This window comes from Pan troglodytes, chromosome 13, assembly GCF_028858775.2.
Source record: "Pan troglodytes isolate AG18354 chromosome 13, NHGRI_mPanTro3-v2.0_pri, whole genome shotgun sequence".
Classification (NCBI taxonomy): domain Eukaryota; kingdom Metazoa; phylum Chordata; class Mammalia; order Primates; family Hominidae; genus Pan; species Pan troglodytes.
In genome coordinates this window covers 111931488-111953681 of record NC_072411.2, presented here as the reverse complement: position 1 = coordinate 111953681, position 22194 = coordinate 111931488, and the positions used below count along the sequence as shown (strand labels likewise).

At 34.7% G+C, this 22194-nt stretch overlaps 1 protein-coding gene across 50 annotated transcripts in view; it reads right to left on the bottom strand.

The window, feature by feature from the left end:
• Positions 1-22194, bottom strand: part of MAP2 (microtubule associated protein 2) — a 310061-nt gene that overhangs the window by 20978 nt on the left and 266889 nt on the right. For 10 of the 50 annotated variants that reach the window (XM_054679277.2, XM_054679282.2, XM_054679286.2 and 7 more), the window contains 6 exons: positions 16837-20562; positions 16415-16627; positions 16109-16243; positions 12811-12872; positions 7425-7572; positions 2910-3250 (listed from right to left, as the gene is read on the bottom strand). In XM_054679277.2, the coding sequence (XP_054535252.1) occupies positions 2910-3250; positions 7425-7572; positions 12811-12872; positions 16109-16243; positions 16415-16627; positions 16837-20562 (4625 nt within the window). Of the gene's footprint in view, positions 1-2909; positions 3251-7424; positions 7573-8527; positions 8699-12810; positions 12873-16108; positions 16244-16414; positions 16628-16836; positions 20563-22194 lie in introns of all 50 variants that reach the window. The other 40 variants (XM_024355043.3, XM_054679276.2, XM_054679271.2 and 37 more) reach the window with 10 other exon arrangements.

Here is a 22194-nt window from a genome sequence, read left to right as displayed (position 1 = left end):
ATTTGTATACAACCTAATTGCTTCAAATTTTACCACAATAGACCCTGGGCAGAGGAATTAAAGTTACATCTTTAATTTTACTCCCATCTTCTTTAATAAGAATTACATGAATATTTTTCTCAGTTCCTAGAGACCATATATCACTATTACAAAACCTGGCCCGTGAAGAAAGTATAGCTCTTGTTCTGTCTTTTTAAATGTTTCTGGGTTGGCCAATCCATTCAAATGCCTTAGGAAAATCAATTTACAATTGAGAACAATGTGCTAGTGGCTTTAATTTCTTCAACGGTATGCATGTATAGATGCCTGATCATCTAATAAAGGTCTTTAACATGCCATTTTGATAATTTCTAAGAAGCCCTAAAATACTTTTCCTTCAGTCGTTCTATAAGATCTTCAGTTTTACAAGTATGGAAAAAACCTCTCCTCGCTCCCTGTATCTGAGATCACACACTGTAAGGAGGCTTTTAAGGGGAGAGTGCTGAAGTGTTGAATGATATGTTTTTCCTACAAAGACAGTTCAATTGCAATGCGCTATTATTTCCCAATTCATTTTACCCTTTAAGTGAATTTATACCATCTATCACAAAATAGAAGGCAAATATCTTTCATCTGTTTATCTTGGTGAGGAAATACCTCCTACTTCTGCAAAAAAGTTACCTCATAACTCCACTGTTGTGGATTTTTTCCAAAGTCATCATTGCTGAAGTAGGATAATTTTGTAGCAGGTTAACACTTGCCTGATGATAAAAACATATTTGCTTCAAATGACACTGTGATTTTGAAGCTATTTTTGTTCTTTCTGTAATTTTTGTGTCATATGTATTTACTAGTCCTTAACCACCATAATCTCTAAGGAAGTTTTAGTTCAGCTCAAAAGTATGAGATATTTTGTATCAATTTTATGAATTACCAAATATAGAAGTCAATTAAAATAAGACATAAAAATACTCCAAACCAGATATGATAAAGAATCAGAAAAAGAAAACAGACGTCTTCACATTTTTTGGGTTGATTGAATCTTAGAGGTTCCTGCAAAGCTGGGGCTAAAACCATTCTTTTTGCCTTTCTTAAGGAGTCCTTCAAAGAAAATCATATATTATAAAATTTCTATGTCAACTTAAAATAATACTTTTCTCTTTTAATTACTTTTTTTAGTTTTAATACAATATCTTGGAGATAATTTGTATTTTCTTGTGATTCTAAGAGGAAACAAATTATTTTAAGTATTAATGTTTTCCAGAATATAATTAAGTAAACCCCATATCTAGTTAAGGAGAATAACAGGACATGGGAATATTTATTTTAAAAGAACTGATTTTAAAATATACATAATAGTTACTCTATTTTAGAGGATAGCTTGTCCAAGGCTAAAATGCAGAACTTTCCAAATGGTACTAAATTGATTTTATTCACCTTACACTTTTAAATTATTTATGTATAAATATAAAGATGATGCAACATTTGAATATTTCCAAAAAGCTCAAAATATTTCCTTCTCTTGCATGTGCAAAACTCTGATGAACGCAAGAATAGTTTGAGTTTTTTAGGAATTATAGGCTTATAATTCTACTTTTTGCTTAAAAATGTTTCTCGTAGCTTCTAGTTTTCATAGCATCTGTCTGTGAAAAAGTATCTTTCTACAACTCTATTATTATAGAATGTTATCATTGTTCTAAAAGGGCATATTGACCTCTCCCCTCCTGCCCCATTGGTTGATTTTTCTTAACTCTTTGGGCTTTCCCTTACAGAGCCATAATGAGACAGCAAAGAAGTTTGTTGCTAAATGAAAGAGCAACACTGAATTTTTGCTTCATTGGTGAGTAGGAGTGCCTGATAGCTTTACATTTTGGGAAGATCTTTCTTCCTGAAAATAGATTTTCTTTGGCATGAAGGAGGGATACCAGAAAGCAGTGGCACAAAATACCAGAGACAAGAAAAAGAGTGGCAGAAAAAAATATTGACGTTAAAAAGGAAAGACTTTCTTGGAATATTGAAAGGGCGTTATAAGTTCGTTTACGTACAAAGTTACTGTTTTTGTCCTCTCTTTCAAAAAAGGATGTTGTTTTATATCTCTTCAATGACAAAAGTTAAACTATCCTGAATAGATCAATATTATGAGATAAACATTAAATAATATTTGTATTATTTCCTTCCAGGCTAATTGCTTTGTCCAAACATGTAGTGTATAAGCAAGTTTCAGGTCAAGACAGAACTCAAAACCCCCTGGTTTGAAAAGATATGAATGTTTGCTCTGGGGAGGTGAAGTTAAGAGTTAATAAGTAAGCTTTACTAATAGCTCTATTTAATACAATTAATCTTGAATAGAAGTTCAAAGTCTACAATTTTATTCATCAGAACCATGTGTCTTTTATTATCAACACGAATACCTCCCCTTTGCAACATTTAGGCAATAGTAGCCAGAATTGAAACTCGGTGAAACATCCTTATTTTGGAGTAAACATGAGGAAATGGTAGAAAATGTCATAGGAAATCCTTGGGGAAGAAAGAAGGAGATAAAATTGGAATCACTAAAAGATAGCCAAATGAGCTCATGGTCAGAAACTAAAATAGAAAACTCAATTTTATATCAGAAATATAACTTTAATCTCAAGTTAAAAAACACAAAGCAATAGAGATACATTCAGAAAAAAAAAAGTTAGTCAATCAACTAAAAGTTGGTAAAAATTTTTACCCAGTAACTAACAGAAGGAATGGGCATGTCATGTGATTTTCGTTGTATTTCAGAGGCTATCTTCCTAATGTAAAGTCCAAACTCTTAGCAATAAATTGTAACCAGTAGCTCTTTAACACCTCTGCTTCCCTTTTAAGAACTGTTAGTTTTCAATATGAAGAAGGCAATGTAATAATTATTTCTGGCAGCAAATATGTGTTCATGCAATTCTTACCTGCCCCCCTTTAGGCTGGTATTTGATGTTGTCTGTTGATCCGATTTTGGATTTGACATTCTTCAGGTCTGGCAGTGGTTGGTTAATAAGCCGAAGCTGCTTGGGAGTCGCAGGAGATTTTGGAGGAGTACGTATGATGGCGACCTTCTTCTCACTCGGCACCAAGATGGCAGACTTGGGGGTTCCTGGTGTGTGAGGGGTCCTGGGATAGCTAGGGGTTCCAGGAGTGCCTGGTGTGCGTGAAGAATAACTTGGTGGGGTGCCAGGAGTGATGGCAGTAGACCCAGGGGTAGTGGGTGTTGAGGTACCACTCTTCCCTGCTCTGCGAATTGGCTCTGACCCTGTATTAACAAGCAAGACCAAAACCAAACCAGAGTCAGACAATTCTCCTCAAAACATCCCTCTTCCCATAGATTGTTAGAAATCATAATATGTTTAATTTCTAAGGTATTTAGAAACAGTTATTGTAATGATCACTATAGTACTCAAGAAGCTGAGAGTCTCGTTTCTGAAATCAGGTGCATAACCCGTTGGCATTCTTTTGAACACGCATTGCTATCAACACAAAGAAAAACACCTGATTTTTTTTCTGATTTGTTCTCCGTAATTTTCATTATGTATGTGTCAAAAACTATTTTCTACTTGTGTGACTATTAAGGCAAATGGATCTGCCTTTAGTTGGAAAGACTTTACACTTAGTGTCGTATGCAGACCCATATTTACTGAAGATTCCTTGAATGATATGTAGATCATTCATTCCTCTACGTAGTAAATTCATTCTGGGATCCAGGTGAACATACAATATAGAACCATGTATTTAGGACACATAGTTTTGGCCTGTATAGACAGATCTGCATTTCAATATTATATCCTTATATTGAGGAACACTATGAGGTATAAATGTGTTTATGGAAGCTGTCAGACACTGCTATACTATATCATGTATTCTTTTCATAAGGAAAATTATCTCAGTGCTTCAAACCAAAAAAAAAGTCTGTTTCTTGCCTTAGAAACTTGGGATGTCTCAACAATATATTCCCAGTGAGCCTTGTACCTGATTGTGTTTTCTCCTCTGTTTTCTTCACTAGTTTGGCAGTTTAGAGTTAAATCCAAAACCCCATTAATTATACAGGATCTGAGATGCATTTCTTTGCCTCAAGTTGAGCTCAGCCTCATATTATTATTATTCCCACCCCCCACTTTTCTATACTATGTTTCTTTCATCTTTTGAATGTGCTTTGAATGACATTTCAAATACTTTTCTGAAAGAATGATAGAAATAAGAATGCAACACCTTATAAATTTCAAAGCACTTATGTGAATACCAACCAACTGATAACCAAACAAACATGCACAATACAGTTGTTAGGGGCAGCTCTTATTATTCCTAAGAAATGAGAATATTGAGGCTCATTCACCCAGATGCTACTAATGTCTAAGCCAGATACAATATTTAGCCCCTGAGGATTTACATTTTTAAGCATGCAAGTTTCATTTATAACATATTTTATAGAAAAGGGCTAATTTTCATTTTTTACTGCTGCTTAAGTAAAAAAATCAATGAATCTTCTGAAATTTTGTAGAGAATAAATATATAACAATTTTAAAGCCACTGAAGTGAAAGGAATCTCAGAGGTCACCTAATGCAATTGATCATAAATATAGGAAGTTCTTTCTGAGAAGTGGACATGTAATCTTTGCTTAAATATTTACAAGATGTGAGCTCAGGAGAGCTTCTTGGACAATTGTAATCTATGGAAAATGTAAATCCACCCATCGCCATAGGTTCTATCTCCTGGAGAAACACAGAACAATTTTACTTCTTTCAGTGAACAGTTTTCAAGTATCAAATGAAAGTGCCCTGTGTCTTTTTGGTCTTCTAACACAGGGCACAAGATAGTTAGACTCTTCAATTGATAATATGAAATGGGATATGAGAAGTCTAAAGTGAGAAATTAGCATGTGTTCTGTGATTTTTATTGCTTTTCACAAGAATTTCAAGACTAGGATGACACAACCACATCCAACTTGGCATTTTGTAACTTCCATGTCCTGGTTTGTTATGGACTAAGTTTGTAACGTAGATGTCTGTCTCTATGTCTGTCTGAATACTTTCTCCAGAAACATTATTTCTTTCTTGAATGTTTTCTCTATTACTTCACCAGTTTTGAATAGCTCAGATATTCTGGGGAGAGGGATCATCCCTGTACTTTTTGCCATTGTACCTAGCCCTGGTGACTTTCATGTGAGCTGAAAACAGTAGGTAGACAACATATTTTTTTAATAAAATGTATTGAATTCAGAATTCATCAAAGTGTGCTGAGGAGTTTTTTGACTTCATGGAGACTGAATTGAAGCAATATTCTGGATGTGAATAACAATTTTTACTATATGAAATAATTTTTTCTAAACTTCTAAGGAGTCATTTCCATACTTGTAGAAAACACGTTAAGCTTCATAAAAGAAGGTTTTATGTTACATCTGGAGAAAGAAGATAAACTACAAATATTAAGGCCTTCACACTGCTGTTCAATATATACGACCAATTTTTATTGTAATAAATATGTTCTTGTCATCAAAACAATAAATTTGAATGTTTCTTATTTGTTCTGAACTTGAAGAGGTTAAACCTAAGATCTAAAACGACTTTTAAGATATTTCTTTACAAGTTAATTGATTAAACTGTGCTTTTATTTATCTTGTCAACTCGTCAATGACAATGGATTTCCTTCCTCTTGGGCGGATGAGCTTCCTGCACAACATTGTTTCCTTCAAACCTTTTCAATAGCTGCACAAAATGTTAAAACATCCCTGTGTACCATTAAGGGGATGGTGCACAAGTAGAAGTGGGCAGAGTGCTTGCTTTTCCAATCGTCTTTATGCCTTTCAGCTATTGGTATGCAGAGGTAAAATAGATCCTATGTTTTAAAATTATCAACGTGTTAGTTATGTTCACTATCAAATAATACAATGCAAAATGCTTGTAAACATCAGTAAATTTAGAAAGTCAAAATAGAATTGGTGCTGAACATTTAATGAATCAATTCATATATAGATACACTTTAAAAGGCAGAACACAGTGGTTTGAAGAAGTGGATTTATGGAGAAAGTGCCATTTTGCTTTTATAGCAACAAATACAAGTATAATTCAAGATGTTCCTTTTGAGAGTACTTGGTATCTTTGTCTTGTCTCATACATCCTTGGGGTTATTAATTATGTTCAATTTCAACTCTAGAGATTTAAAGTCTCTTCCCTGGAGAGTACTAAATCTTAAATGACCTTCCTGATAATTCATTCAAATAATTTATTTTTGCTATGATAAAAGAGTTTTTGTGATTTCAGTGTTCTTAACACATTATTTCAAAGGATGCTAATACTCTAGGAAACTAAATAATGTTGGACACAATTACTCTTATTACAATAAACCCTTTTCTTGCAGGCAAAAACACTGTTTAAATGCCAATAGTCATATTTAAGTGGGCCAATTATTATCAAAATAAGTGTTGAAGTCAACTGTAATGTGATAATGGTAGCAATTTCCACCATTTTAAAATGGTTTTTAAATGACACAGATACTCTTCTCCAAATAATTCTACAGAGCAGTTCTCTAGTACTATTTCCTCCCAATAAATGTAGAAAAGACATTGACTTCAGGTTGTGAAGTTATCAGTAGGCTGAAAACCAAATTCAACCACTTGCGAACTGTGAAGCAGTTACCCTCTCTAGAGGGTCAGTTTTCTCATCAGTAGAATGAATTGAGTTTATTAATTATTATAATAGTCATTAGTTTTGCTAATTAAATTAGTGAAAAAATGTATCTTAAGAGTTTAGTATCTATATGTGCTCAATAAACGGTAGCTATTTTGGTTGCAACAGAAAAATATTTATGGAAGTAATTTGAATCCATGCTTTACTAGATAGTTTGCCATAATGCAACATATAAGTGTGTAATGATTGGAGCATTATATAAACTGTTATAATTGCCAATCAGTTCATGAATGGGCCATCAATCAAGATAATTTGAACCTATTGCATAGACTATGCTATATTTATAGCTCATTTGGAATGCAAATTCTTAACAAGTTGAACAGGATCCTAAGTTTTGATTGTCGACTTTCTAGTTAGATTTTACAACTTGGAAATCTAATAAGTGTTAAGCTTTTATAGATGTATGTTTTTAAAATCCTTGACTTGGTTTCTACATTGATTACTTCTTTAGAATTTCCTTTTTTGCTCTAAATTTGAAGCAAAAAGAAAAATATATTCTTAGAGAAATAACTTTATATCAGTCTTAGATAATAGGGTAATATGTTACCATTTCCTCCATCAGTCGTTTTTACTCAAACAGCTATTTTGCAGCCATCTACATTCTGGATTTTCTGATCCTTATGGCAAATATAATCTAGTCTTAATGCATGTTTTATTTTTACAAATTAAAATATAAATATAAGTGCTATTCCACTTAAAGGATTTAAAAAGTGCTTAAAAAGGAATTCAAATCAAAATAAACCTACTGGTGGTCCGCCGTGCTGAAGAAGAGATAGAACTGTTGAGAGAGAAGGAATTCTCATCTCTGTCTCCTGACACACCTCGCCGAGGAGGGAGAATGGAGGAAGGTCTTGGGAGAGAAGAGCGCTTTTCTGGGCTCTTGGTTACTCCATCCTGATTGGAGAAAACAAAAAGGACATTGGGTTCTTGTAACTCTTTAATTTATACGAAGTGATATTGATTATGCTATTTTCCTCCTGTGCTAATAAATGAATTTCTTTTAATACAAACTACTGGATTTCATATATTTATAAACATTTCTACTTTATAACTTAGAAAGAGTGCATATTTGCCTAGATGTTTTATAAAAATACATTATTTTGGAGTTCTAATAACTGAGTGTGAAGTTCAAGTTCTAAATGATAATATTGGTAAAATAAATGTACTCAATCTTCAGCAAATTACTAATTTTATTGAAAAATCTTCATTAGCATGATAATTTATTAATCAGAAAGGACTGAGAGTAGCTCACTGCATGCATAATATTTCTAACAATGACCATTACCATATCTTGTGTGTGTATGTGACAGGAACTCTTTATAGTTTATATCCTTTTATGATTTGATTCTCACCACAAAACATGATACACATTTTAAAGCTGAAGAAACAAGTTTAATGAGTTTATATAATTGTTTCAAGACAATTGAGTTGGTAGGTGTCATAGTATTAAACCCTGATGTATATGATGTTTAGTTTAAATTATCTATTATATTCTATACAATGTAATTTGTTATTATTGTACTGTATAATATTATTTCTTATATATTATATACAATAGAATATATTTTGTTTTGTTAGTTTGCATTTGATATTTTACCAGATAATCAAACCATAAATTAATAATGGGTAGCATATCTAGAAAAAGACATATTTTCTACATTTAAAAAATAGGTATACTGTTTATCAAAATTTTAAATTTGTATTTGTTTTTAAAAGGGCCTACTGTTTATGTGTCAAACACTTCAGAGTAAAGTATTTGCTTTCATACATTTCCTGAATTAGGTTCTATAACGTAACCTTCTCCCAAATTCTATTTCTTTCTGCACCTTTTGTTGACCTGCCGCCTTACCTTGTTCCCTGATTTTGAGTATGGCAAACGGTCTGTGGAGCCTGCTGAGGTGGGCTGTATTAATAAACTGTCAGAAAATGTAGCCCTTTTAGTCGTGCTAGGGCAGGCTGAGCTGTATCTTGGGGACTTTGTGCTACCCTGTAAAGCAGGAATCTTTGACAAGGTAGAATTCTAGCCATGAAAGAAAACAAACAAAAGCACAAAATAAACCAAACTATAAAGTAAAAGGAAGATAAAAAAGAAGTATAAACGTATAAGAAACTCAAAGTCTTTTTAATAAGAACACATGATAAATGGTTATAATCAATGATAGAGATGTGTACTTAGATGAGAAGAGATTTTCACAGTTCTTTTTAGCCAAAACTAACTTAATAATAGTCATAGAAAAATGTCTAAGAAAACCAAATATCACATGTTCTCATTTATAAGTGGGAGCTAAACAATGGGTACACACGGACATAAAGATGGCAACAACAGACACTGGTGACTCCAAAAGTGGGGGAAGGATTGAAAAACTTCCTATTGGGAAGTTCCTATTGGGAACTATGTTCACTATTTGGATGATGGAATCAATATAAGCTCAAACCTCAGCATCACGTAATATACCCTTGTAACAAGCCTGCACATGGACACCCTGATTAAAAATAAAATAAAAAATCTGTTATACAAATAAAACACAAAAATAATGCTAAACCATTTTATTTTCTATTAACCAGGTCTAGAACAGGTATCCATGTTTATTACTTATTACTTGCTCTTCTTTACTTCCAAATGTGATTGTTTATGTTTGGTACGCAGTAGAGACCCAGCGGATAATTGCTGAATAAATGATGAGTGGGTGGATAGACAGAAGGACAGAAGAAAGAATAATATTGCTTAGATATGAAGGAATTAGCTTTGTGAAATCCTGAGACCAAAGCAAGTCTCTCTCTCTCTTTAAAAATACAATAAGCCTTAATATAGAAAGAATGTTACAAGTGACTAGCAAAACTCTCTTTTTGCTGGTTTAAAAAATAATGCTGAGTGCTTAAATTTTGTTGTTTAAAAAATGATTCTATATATAGTTCTCTAATTTAAGGATAATGTATATAAAATATTCTTTTTGGATTCTATGTATATAGTCTCTAATTAATTCATAAGTTTTATAATGATAACACATTTGGAAATATCTTTCAATATCCTATCTGCTGGAATTATTCCTTTAATAAACACAGCCTTTAAGGTGTACATATAATCCATATCTTAATCATGTTTCAAGAACTTTGGAACAAGGTATATTTGAAGCCTAATAATGAAAAAAGTATTTTTAAAGATTGAGAAAATTTATTTTCAGGTAATCTACATTGACTTCAACAGAATTTTTCAGAGTTTATATATAATTTGTTCATTTTATAAGTAAAACACATACTGTGGATTAAGTTATACCATAGAACTAATAACATTTTTATGCAAAGACTAGAGAGTCTGCATGGTGTGTTATGAATTCTAAAAAGGAAAGTCAGGACTGAAAAGATGGCCAATAAAAATCACGACTTAATTTACAGGTGTTGATAACCCCTGGGGAGACTGTCTGCAAGTATAATTGGGAAGGATGTATGGCTTTTGGAGAAAGCTATGCCAGCGTGCCATATGTCTCAGGGGTGACTGTTAAAAATATAGATAAGTATGACAAAGCCAAGGAGATTATTATCTTCAAATAATTAATTTGATTTAACTGTTACAGAAATGACAGATAAAACTGAGATTTTTATCTCAAGTTTTAACCTCTGTGGCTACAACAGGACATAAGTATTTACAGACTGTACAAATTACTTCTTGTTTTATAGACCCAGTATCTTGAGTGGGAAGTGTAATTGGGTCAGCACAAGTCATTCTTTTTTTATTGCTCCTACCCACAAAAGAGTGAATTTCAAAAGCATGATATAGAAGAGAAAAATAAATTGGATTGCTTGTAGTTAAGAAAGACAACTATTAATGCAAAACAAACAAACAACAGAAAAACCCACGTGAAATGCAGGATTATGGGTGGGTCTGTTTCCTAATAAAGAGCAATTTAAAAAATCATCACAGGCATCCCATAAATATATACAACTAATATGTACCCATAGAAAAAAAAATTTTAAGTTAAAAAAAGTGAATCTAAAAGAGCATACAACTACCAAAAAAAAAATCAGAGAACAGTGCTGATGGATATACTGAACATTAGAGCTAAATCAAATAAAAGTTACTCGGGGTTTTAGAAAACTTATAGAACAAGGATATGGGATTAGGAAGAAAAAAAGACTAATAAATGAGAAAAAAAGAAAGAATGAAGGGCTAATTTTGCTTCAGAAAGACAAGACGGGCATTTACAAGGAAAAAAGGTTGTTTTGTGTCAGACGATGCCTATGGTTCTGTTCCAAGTGCTGATTCTATCGAGTTACTCAAAGACCAAGGGGCTTAAAATTTTCCTAAAAATGTTCCAAATAATGTCAACCTAAAGGAGGAAAGGTCAGACTTATTTTCTATATCTGCTCCTGAAAACTTCCACCATTCAGTTAACTAAAATAATAACTAACAACTATTACCATTTATTAAATGAATGCTATATTCTAAACATTAGACTGCATACTGTTTTATAACATTATTACATCTAATTTTTATAACTAACTCACGATACAGGAATTTTGTCCTCCCCTTTATTTTTAGAAAATTAAGAAATAGGAAGAAAAGGATCATATAACTAATAGATGTTCAAGATTTGAACATGATTTGTTTCATAGCCCTACGGCCAACCACCATACATCATTAATTCGGAAACAGAAGGTAAAGAGATACAAATCTTGAAATCACAATGTGTTTATAATAAAGCCTAATATTTACCAAAGCAATAAATGAATTCTGTTGCTTGCCATATGTTCAGGAATATATCTGAAACATTTGTATAAAAATCAAGTATCATCTTTTATCAACGTAAAACCCCTCAGGTTCAAGATCAAAGAAATGAATCACTCACTACTTTTCATAATAAATAAAAGTGGAAGTCTAAAATCTTATTGGTTTTTTAGAAGGGTAAACTAAGAATTGTGATTTACATATTACATGTGTTTGCTCAGTCTCAGAATGTTGTTATAAGCTACTAATTAATATCATTCAAAGTATTTGTTATAATTTTAGGATTTCATTAGTAGCCTTTTAAGTTTTTTCTTTCAATCATAAAGGAGTGAAAATACTTCATGTTGGCTTTGGTCATTAAAATACAGTTAATAATATAAAAATAAAATTCACAGAAAAAATAGAAAAGATTTACAAACATATGAAGAAGTTAAACACCATTAATACAACCAAAATAAAATTTTAAAATAATAATATATGCCATCTCCATAATTTGGCAAATATACAACAATATAAAATATGTAGTAATAATAACAAATATGAACACTCTCCTTATACAGAATGTATAAGTGGGTAGAACCTTTCCAGAGGGCAATTTGACAATATGCAGCAAAAACTTTAAATATTAACATTTTTCTTGAAACAATAATTTCACTAGTAGAAAATGAAGGAAATAGCATACAAACTGAACTTAGCCAAAAAGTTCTCTACAGTAATATTGTTAAAATACCAACAAAAAATTCTAAAAGTCAAATAATAGGAAATTGATTAAGTATATCATTGCAAAGAAATAAAATGCAGCATTACGTAGTCATTAAAACTTACAAAATGTTCAACGACATGGAAGTACATTTACTGTTGAATTTAAAAAGTGATACACAGTGTTCTCATTTTTGTTGTTAAGCCTATAAATGTATAGAAAAAAATTAGGATTTTACATCAAAATGATAGCTGTGTTTATCTTTATGATAAGAGGATTATAATTGATTTCTACTTCTTTCTGCTTGTGTGCAGTGCTTCATTTGGTCATATTTCTATTTTGTAACAAAAACAATGAAAGTGTATTATAAAATACAGTTACTGTTGATTATATGGTTTAATTTGATTCTATGAAAAGTAACTAAACTGGACTTCCTTACTTTTGCCATATCATTGTGCTGCTTTCTATGTTTTTGTCTTACTAGTAAGGAAGCAGTCCAGCTGTGCCCTCACCAATTACCATCATACGCCATCCCAGAAGACGTTCATCCTTCCATGCCTGGATGCCACGGAGAATCTTCTGGGTGAGCGAACTATTTAAAATGACTTTTAAGAGTAAATATCTAAACAATATCAAAAGTTATTCTGATGTTACAGCTAATACCAAAGGAACTTCAAATGAAGAACAAGGAAAAACTTATTTTACTCACAGAGACTTTGTCCTTTGCCTGTTTAAATACACTGGGAGCCAGAGCTGATTCCCCACCTGCTGCTGTTGAAAATAAAAGACAAACAACCCAAAACTTAGTTGCTAAAAACTCATAAATGCAGTTTTAAATACCTGTAGGATATTCTGTTGTGTCAACAGACTAATGCAAAGCAAAAGTTTGCTTATTATGAGACTCGAATTCAATAACTCAAGTAACCTGAATAACAATAACATAGCGTGTGGCTCCAACAAATAGTGTGTGCTAATTAATATAACCCATTGTCTACCAAAGTGCAGGTAAGCACACCACATAATTTTTCTATTGATTACCAATGTATCTTTGAATCACTAGTACGTAAGGAGATCCTTTAGAACAGAAGTTACAGAATAGCAATGTGAATGTTGCAAAATTTAAGAAAAAGAACATTGATCGGTTTCTGGGGTTCACATGATATATAGAAGAGGGTTCATAGAGATTTCCAAACCCTCTTCTTGTTCTGGAAGCCACTGGCATAACCATAGATATTTCGGTATTTTACATTTCAAACTGTCATGATCAGCCAACCCCTTTCCCTTTGTATCCCTTCATTTCACAATATGAATGACATACTTGTTTGATGTGAAAATGCCACATGAGAAGGGAAGAAAAATAGCTTGTCAAGAACAGAAAACACGAGAGAAAATTTAAGTTCAGTAAATACAGAACATGTTCTACACATGCACTTCCTGTATGAAATTATTACCACATCTGTTACTGTTGTTTCTCTTGCTGCTGTTTTATGCTTCTGGTTTCAATTTTAAACTCCATTATCTTTAGCACATTTTGGTTGATGACTTACCTGAGGTAGCTTAGCTCTCATGATTTAAAACAATCCTTTGTGGTTTGGAAAACCATCTATGTTTGAAACTTGGGCTTAGAAGATAAAATAATCAAGCTTGTGTGCTTATTCCTCCTTAATTTTCATTCATAAAATAGAAACCCTCAGAAAAAAAATGTATCCTTATAAGCCCTCTGAATAAGTTCCAAAAAGGTATTTTTATGACAGGTACAGTTCTGACACAAACATAATAACTGTCTACAATATGCTTTATGCCATGTAGGACTAGCTAGTGAGATTTTTCAGATTCTAGGACTCATTGTTTTTAAGGAAGCAGTGAAAACAATGCCTTACTACTATCTCTGTAATATAACTCAAATTCTTGTGACATGTATAGCTTGCTTCAAACCAATGACACCTACATCTGATACATGCTTTCTCCTAAAGTATCTTAACATTAGACCAGAATAAAGGAAAATCTTCATTAGTTCAAAGATTTTAAATTTCTTTCAAAGAATGAATAAAAACACAATTTACTTTAAATGTGGCAAATTGAATACCAATGACATGTAAACACTTTACTAAACCATTTTACATTTTCTCTAAAATTCCACAATCCTGATGACATCTTTCATCCTTTTAGGTAGGTTATAGAGTTTTTATGCTAAATCAAGAGATTCTGCTTGCCCAAGCAATTTTGCTACTAAGTTTAATGAAGCTATTAATTTGCTATTAAGTTTAATGAAGTTCTAAGTTTAATGAAGCTAAAAACCTGAGAAAATGAACTGAGGTATGTCACGTTAATTCCTAACTCCTAGCTTCAGATATATTCTTCATCCTGAAGCTTTATCAAGGTGTGCATATATACAAGCCTTCTATTTTCAAATCCTGCCTTAGATTCTTGTTTTTGAAGGAAAGCACATGATATGATTTCTAGATGAAGAACACAAATACAAAATACTTGGAATTTTCAATGGCTAAAATAAAACCATCAGTTAGCTTGATTTTCTCTTTCTCACAAAGGCTAATGTTCCTCTTAACCTTTAAAACCATCCGAAGATTTATATAGAGGCATTGATGATGTACAATGGAAAGAAAAACATTCTTTTCTGATTTAGCAATCTGTCATTTTGTAGACTACAAGCATGCCACTTAATAAATGCTAAAATAAAATATAGTGTAAGGTAAGATTATCCTAGTATAATTAAACATATAAAATAAATACTTTGCCCTGAAATTTAGAAAAAAGTTGGCATTACAGATATTTGTAGGGGTTTTTATGATGGTTTCCAACAAGTTTCATTCCTTTGTTTTACCAGTTTTATAAACTTAGGAAAAAATATGTATTTGAATAAGAGTAATAAGTAGATAGCAGGCCGGGTGCAGTGGCTCATGCCTGTAATCCCAGCACTTTGGGAGGCTGAGGCAGGTGGATCACGAGGTCAGGAGTTCAAAACCAGCCTGGCCAAGACGGTGAAACCCCGTCTCTACTAAAAATACAAAAAAAAAAAAAAAAAAAAAAAATTAGCTGGGTGCACGCCTGTAATCCCAGCTACTCGGGAGGCTGAGGCAGAAGAACTGCTTGAACCCAGGAGGTGGAGGTTTCAGTGAGCCGAGGTCGTGCCACTGCACTCCAGCCTGGGCGACAGAGCGAGATTCTGTCTTGGGAAACAAAAAAAAAGTAGACAGCAAAGTAAAAATAAACCGAAGTTTATTTCTAACTGAAGTTCCTCCTAAAAGGAAGAGTTTTAGCTTCAAATTTTTGAAACTAAATTATATAGAAAAGTCGAGCAGTTTGGATCCAACATATTTAAGAAATCTCCCTGACAAAATGTCAGCTAAGAGATGTAGTTCAGTAGAGTGAAAATCTTGTTAATTTTGGATATGAGGAATAAAATCTGATATAATTACCAGAAAATTTTGTTTTCTATCTTCTTTTTTTCAGCAAAAGCAAAGTAATAGTAATTTTGCAAACCACAATTTCACTTCCTGGCTTGCTTTTCATTTTCAGTATCTAAATCACTACACATTCTTGGTGGTTTTCAATAAATTCATCAACATCAGTAACAGATTTGGCAGTAACAATGTAGAAAATAGGACAAATATTTATGGGTTTAAGCATGAGAGAGATAAATAAGCAAAATAATGAGAATGCATACCACAGTTAAATTCATCGCCATCGTCTAACCAAACACACAGAATGAAAATAGGAATCCCCAGAACGTGACACTAGAGCACAATGCCAAGATACAATCACGCACTGTTATGTCTGAGCATGACAAAGAAACAGATGGTCATGACCTTTTCTGTAAGGAGGGGGGAAAAAAAGAATAATGATACAAGACACTTAATAGCAAAATTGTTCATGACTGCTGAGATTCTTGGAAGAAAAACAAAATGAAGAAGCTGCTACAGTAATGAGATTTAAAAAAAAAATACATGTCTATGTTTGCCAGTCACATTGCAGAATTGAACAGTCACCTGTGGTTTTCCGCTTAACACAGGAGAGATGAGTTGGTCTAGTATATTTGATAGCAGGTTTTAAAATGAATTTCCTGGAGGGAGAGTGGGCCTGAACTTCTGTTTTTTTAGCAAGTTCAGCCTTCTTATAAACTGCTATGAATAAGAAAACACAAAAAGCATACCATCAGGAAAAAATAAACACGTGGAGCAAAACCGAATGAAATTTTATAAATAATTAGTTACCACTGTTAGGCAGTTCTTCTGCAAAAAAGTAATAATGAATTACTTCAAAAACATTTTTAAAGAAGTGATTGTTAAATGAACCTTTTTTCCTTCTCACTTCATCTCTGGAGACTGTGCTAGGTTCCTTTTTAGCTACTTTTCTTTCAGGAGTGGAAATTCTGCCTCTCCCGGTTTTAAAAGGCTTTTCTTTTTCTTTTCTATGTTTCTCAAGAGATGATCTCCGAGCTTCCTTTTCAGCTTTCTCCTCTTTAGGAATAGTTTCTAACTGTTCTGTCATGATGCTCCTATCATCATCTGTGGATCAAAGCAAATCATGACAACAACAACAACAACAGTGAAAACATTAGTAACAAGTGTACAAAATCCTTTGTATATTTAACAAAATGCAAAATAAAGAGATAAAGAGGTATTTTAAAATGTTTAAGTGAAAAAAAAATTCCCATAAGGTTATTGTGTTTGAGTTGCAAGTAGAAAATTAAAATAATAATAATAATAATGCACACCTTGAGTGTCCACCCAGAGGCTGTCAGCGTCCATGATGGAGTCGTCAATGGTGGTCTCATCTTTGTAATCATCATAGGTTTCTGTCTTATATTCAGAAAGTGCAACCTCTTCTCTCTCAGGGGAAGCTGGAGCCTCTGGGGAACCATCTTTGGGTTCTGCCTGGGCTTCAGCTGCCTCTTCTACTTCAAACTCTTCTTCATCATGAGGAGATGGTCTCCTTTCCACCTCAGGCTGCTCTAGGGCTGCAAAACGCACGCTGTGGGACCCTGACTCCCCTTCATCAGTTGTGGTTTGCACTACAGTGATGAAATCATCCTCGATGGTCACAACAGACTCAATCACTCCTTTGTGTTCACTTGGGCAGGTCTCCACAAATTCCTCCCTGGCACCTGAGACACCCAGGTCAGTTATCTGAAGGGTGTCTGAGCGGAAGAGCAGTTTATCATATTCTCCCTGGGCTTCTATCTCTTCTTCCTCACTCTGAATCTCTGCTGGTTCAGATACGATCGTTTCATGCAATGGCTCTGCAACATCAGAAGGTGTGATGGATATACCTGGGGTCTCTTTGCTTTCTTCTTTTGGCCCCTGAATAAATTCCATCTGGACATCAGCTCTCTCATCTGTGGCTAAATCAGCCTCTGAAACAGCAGGTGGGCAAGGTATTTCCACTGACAATTTGACGGCAATCTCATCTTGAATTAGAGATGATTCTGGAGATGTTTCCTTCTTGCCCTCATCAGCTTTCAAGGACTCCATGGTGAGACTTTCATGCTCACCACTAGATTCATAGGACTCCTCCTTGTCTACAGCCTCCTGGTGCACCAAGTCAGGCTTGGCCACCTTCTCTTTGACTTCTGTCTCACTAACTTTAGTGCCTTCTTTCATGTGGCCAGACTCAACACCCATAAATGCATCTGCCTCCTGCGGTGCTTTGGATGAGGGGGTCATGTCCTGTGTAGCCTCAAGTTTTAGCTCTGTTGCCCTTCTATCATCTATGTTTAGCCCTGAAGCCATCTGTCCAAAGTCACTAATTTTAACATCTAGTTGATCCTGGACAGCAAAATCCAGACCTTGTTCCACCTTTTTGGATGGTTCTACCTCAGCTATCTCTGGCACTGAACTAAGACCCTTCTCTGCTTTCTCAGAGGATGCATCTGTTGGTATTGACAAATCTTTGGCCAAAGCTTGCTCATAGGTTACTCCTAATCCGAATGTTTCTATTTCATCACCAGCCTCTTCAGTTTTCTTGGCATGTTCTTTTGAATCAGCATGTTCTTCACTCTTTTCTAGTACAGTATCCAACCTATCATTAGCTTTCTTCTCTTGGTCAGACTCCTTACTCAGTCCTGATTTGTCACCAGAGACATGCGCGGATGCTTCTTTGTCAACACTGAACTCATCTTTGACTCTTCCGGCTGCTGCCAGTTTCACTTCAATCAGTGAAAGGTCTGTGGCCAAATCTCTTCGAACTTTATCATCAGTGCCTTCGTAAAAGGTACCACTCTCCCCTGATAAATTCTCACTGTCTTGAACAGGTGATGGCAATGGGACTGTGTACTTATTGAACACACAGTAGCCCAGGTCTTCGAGCTGACTGTCCGTTTTTACAATGACATGGTTTTCATCAGTTACCGGAGGCAAGCCAGTACGACTATCCTCAACCACAGTCTCTGATGGGACTGATTTCCTCCTGGCAACCTCAGCATCTGCACTCACAGAAGCCAATCTTGACCTTGTGCCTGCCAGATCTAGCATTTCAGGAAGGTCAGGTGCCATGACAGTACCATTTTTGTAAAAATCTTTGGCTAGGAAAGGAGACTCACATGATGTCTCCGCTTGAGTACTTTCTTCTCCAGTAGTTTTTACTTTCTCTATCTGTTCTTCCTCTTTGCTTTCTACAGGGAAGCAAGGGGCTTTCTCCAGTGCAGGTGTGGTGGCTGGAAGGTAATCATCCCCTTCATCCATACTTCCACTAGTGTTGGTTAGAATATCGGAAGCCAGAGGAGAAAGATCATGTCCCCGACCAAAGTTAAATCCAAGGGCTATGGAATCTAGGCAAGACATCGGCAAATTGATTGACATGCTTCTTTGTTCTATTGCAGACCTACCACCAAGTCCTAAACTCCTGCTAAGGGTCAAATCATCCTTATTCTTACTGTGGAGGTCCCTTTTCTCTCCATACACTTTTGGATCAATAGTGAACATTCTTTCTTGAGGAGAACTGGGTTCTTCAGGTAAATCTGATGGATAACTCTGTGCAAGAGTGCTGTACCCTGCTTCTTGTGCTGGAGGACTGGGCTGGGATTCTTTTCCTGTTTGAAACTCCTTGTCACCATTTTTATGCATGGGAGACATGGTATCAATAGACTCATGGACACTTTCTCTAGTGTCACTCAGTTCATAGTAATCACTGCCTGGCTCAATGCTTTTTGTTGCTTCTTCTTTCAAGGCAGATGTTTCAAAGTACTTGGACATTCCTGATTTATCTTCATAAAATGGCATATCAAGCTCAGCTGATGTTGCAGCTCCAACTCCTTCAATCTTATCTTTGTCATCAACTCTCATTTCAAAAAGTTCCTGAATTGAGCTCTTTTCAATTAATGCAGATGGTTCGGTCATGGCTTTCTCCAGTGTTTTAGAGGTCATGGCTGAATCTGTAACTGCTTGCTCCAAACTTACAGGGAACGAGTCCTGTTTCAACATATCTGTGGTAGGCTCTTGGTCTTTCTGTTCTGAGAAAGTGTGCTCTGTGGAGGTCTGAATTATGCCTATTTCTTCATCTGCAGGTTTTGGGGGTTTACTCTCTTTTGGCACAGCTTCTTTGTCAGAAATGGTGGTTTTTTCTTCAAGCTTCAGCTCAGTTTCCTTTTCAGTAAGTATAGGTTCCTGTCCACTGGGGGTGAAAGTATCCTTTTGCTGCACAGTCTCTTGATTTATGGCCTCCTTTTCTTCCTCTAAAACTTTCCCCATAACATGTTCTTCTACAACTGGAATGTGAGCATCTTTGGATAAGGTCATTGCCTCTGAGGGTGGTGCTTCTGCCATTTTGTCAGGTTTAGCCTCATGGGGCTCTTCAATTTTAAAACTATCTTTGGCAGTAGCTGGGCCACTGGTTTGTTGCAGAGATTTTTTGTCATCTGGCTGTAAAAAGGCAGGGGCAAAGGGCGATGTTTCTGTAACTATTTCATTCTTCATGACATCTAAAGGAAGAGTGAAGCTTCCCCCTTGAAAGGGACTTGGCATGGGAGAATCAAACTGTTTCCCTTCCCATTTTGGGATATCATCAAATACATCTTTTTCCCTCATGGGAGTCAGAGGGCCAGGAGATATGGGGGCAACTAAACCCCACTCATCCTTTTTTGCTTCCGTTGGCATTTCGATGAACCAGTCCTTTTGTTCTTTTGGAGTTGGAGGCTCTTTAGGGAGGTCAATGCCAGGTACTACAAGGCTTGGTTCTGTCTTCTGTTTCATGTCTTCCAGGCTGGCAACAAGAGTGTGCCCAAACAAAGCTAGGGGTGCTTTTTCTTCTTCTGTGCCTTGCATGTCCTTTTTATCAGGGTAAGTTTTAGTTGTCTCTGGCTGAGAAACTAAGGCAGCATGTTTAAGGTCTTCACCAGGCTTACTTTGCTTCTCTGACTCCTTTTCCTTCTGGTCTGAAGGCTCAGCTGCAGAGGGAGTCAATTCCTGTTGATCATGGAACTCCATCTTCAAGGCTGTAAGTAAATCTGAAGTAATCGGGTTGATTTTTAAACAAATAATAGGCAAGTGCGTTCAGGAAATAAGCTTAAAATTATATTTTGAAGTGATAAATGAATGGTAGAATAAAAACAAAAATTATGGAACATGCAAGCATGCTGCCCATGTAAAAGTCAATATGAAAAGGTCAGGACTGAGATATATGTGTACTATTACTAAAATGAACTCTGGTTGTAAATTAATGTGCAAAGGAATTGTAAGAACAGTATATTTCTGGATATTCTTTTCTCTTTTTTTCTTTGTTTTTTTTTTGGTCTCTCCTAAACATTATGTGATGTGTATTACAGAAGAAACAAATTCATGTGCCTTCTATACATAAAAGTTATAAGCTAATGAATATTGAGTAAGCAGCTAATGTTAGGGTACACAAGAATATATAGTAAGGACTAAATATAGATAAAGAATTGATTTCTACTGAACATTTTCATTGGTTTTATCATTTAAAAATGAATTGGTAGGCTATGGGCAGAGGGCCAAGTAATGCACAATGATAAAATGTTAACAGTTGCAGTTAACTTGATTAACAAATGTCAGGGCCAATTCTTTAGGCATCCACAGGTTACTGGCATAAATTTTTAGAATTCATCCGAGGATAAAGTTCAGAAATATAAGTAAATATTTGCTATCAATTTTATATGATATGACTTCAGAATTTACAAGCCAGTTTCTATTACATATTTAAAAATTTAAATTCCTAATCATTACTTAGTCTGTACGGTAGATATAAGAAAATCTGAATTACACTGTTGATACTGGGAAGTCATGTGAGTAACAAACTTTTCAAAAGAGTCAACTATTGAAATAACTTTATTCCCATGGTCATGACCTCAATCCCTGGAGCATGACTAACTGGTGAAGCATTGGCCAGTATTGGCTTTAGAGGTGCTTCACAGAAATTACATAACACATTTTTACTTTTATTTATTCAACAATCCAAAAGGCTTTATTGTCCCACTTGTGTTTTAAGGTCAAAGTATTTCACTGTGGTCATTAGAGCTAAATGTAGTTATCTGGAAAAGATTCGGGGAAAAATAATAAAATTCAATCATCTCTAAAAGAGCAAGTGTATGGATCATCATTACCTTATATACTTATGTGTCCTGTTGTAACAATAGAAAAAAAATACTTGATGAACTTCTAATAAAGGTTAGATGAATGAAAACTCAAGAGATATGGGGATGATCAGAAGGGCTGGCTGCCATGGGGAGAAAATGATATGAGAAGCATCAGCAGGAGCTCAAGAAAATCAAACCAGTATTCATTGAAGCATAAAAAATATAGCACATTTCGGTTGCAAACAAAAACGATTCCACCACTTAAGCCTCTATGTGCCAAAATCCAACTGTACGATTTGAAATAAAAGCATATGAATTGCTGTCCCCAAAATAAAAACAAAAATATACATGTATTAGCAATGTGACTGGCAAACATTTGAGATGAGGGGGGCGGGTAAAAAAATAAAATAAAAAAAGAAGCTCACATAGCATCATCAGCCTGGCTGCAAAGCGTATTGTATCATGGCAAAGGAAAACCAGAAATCAGCTGCAGCACTGGAAAACCAGCTGCCACACGGCACTTACGCAAGCCACACTCTCTGCACA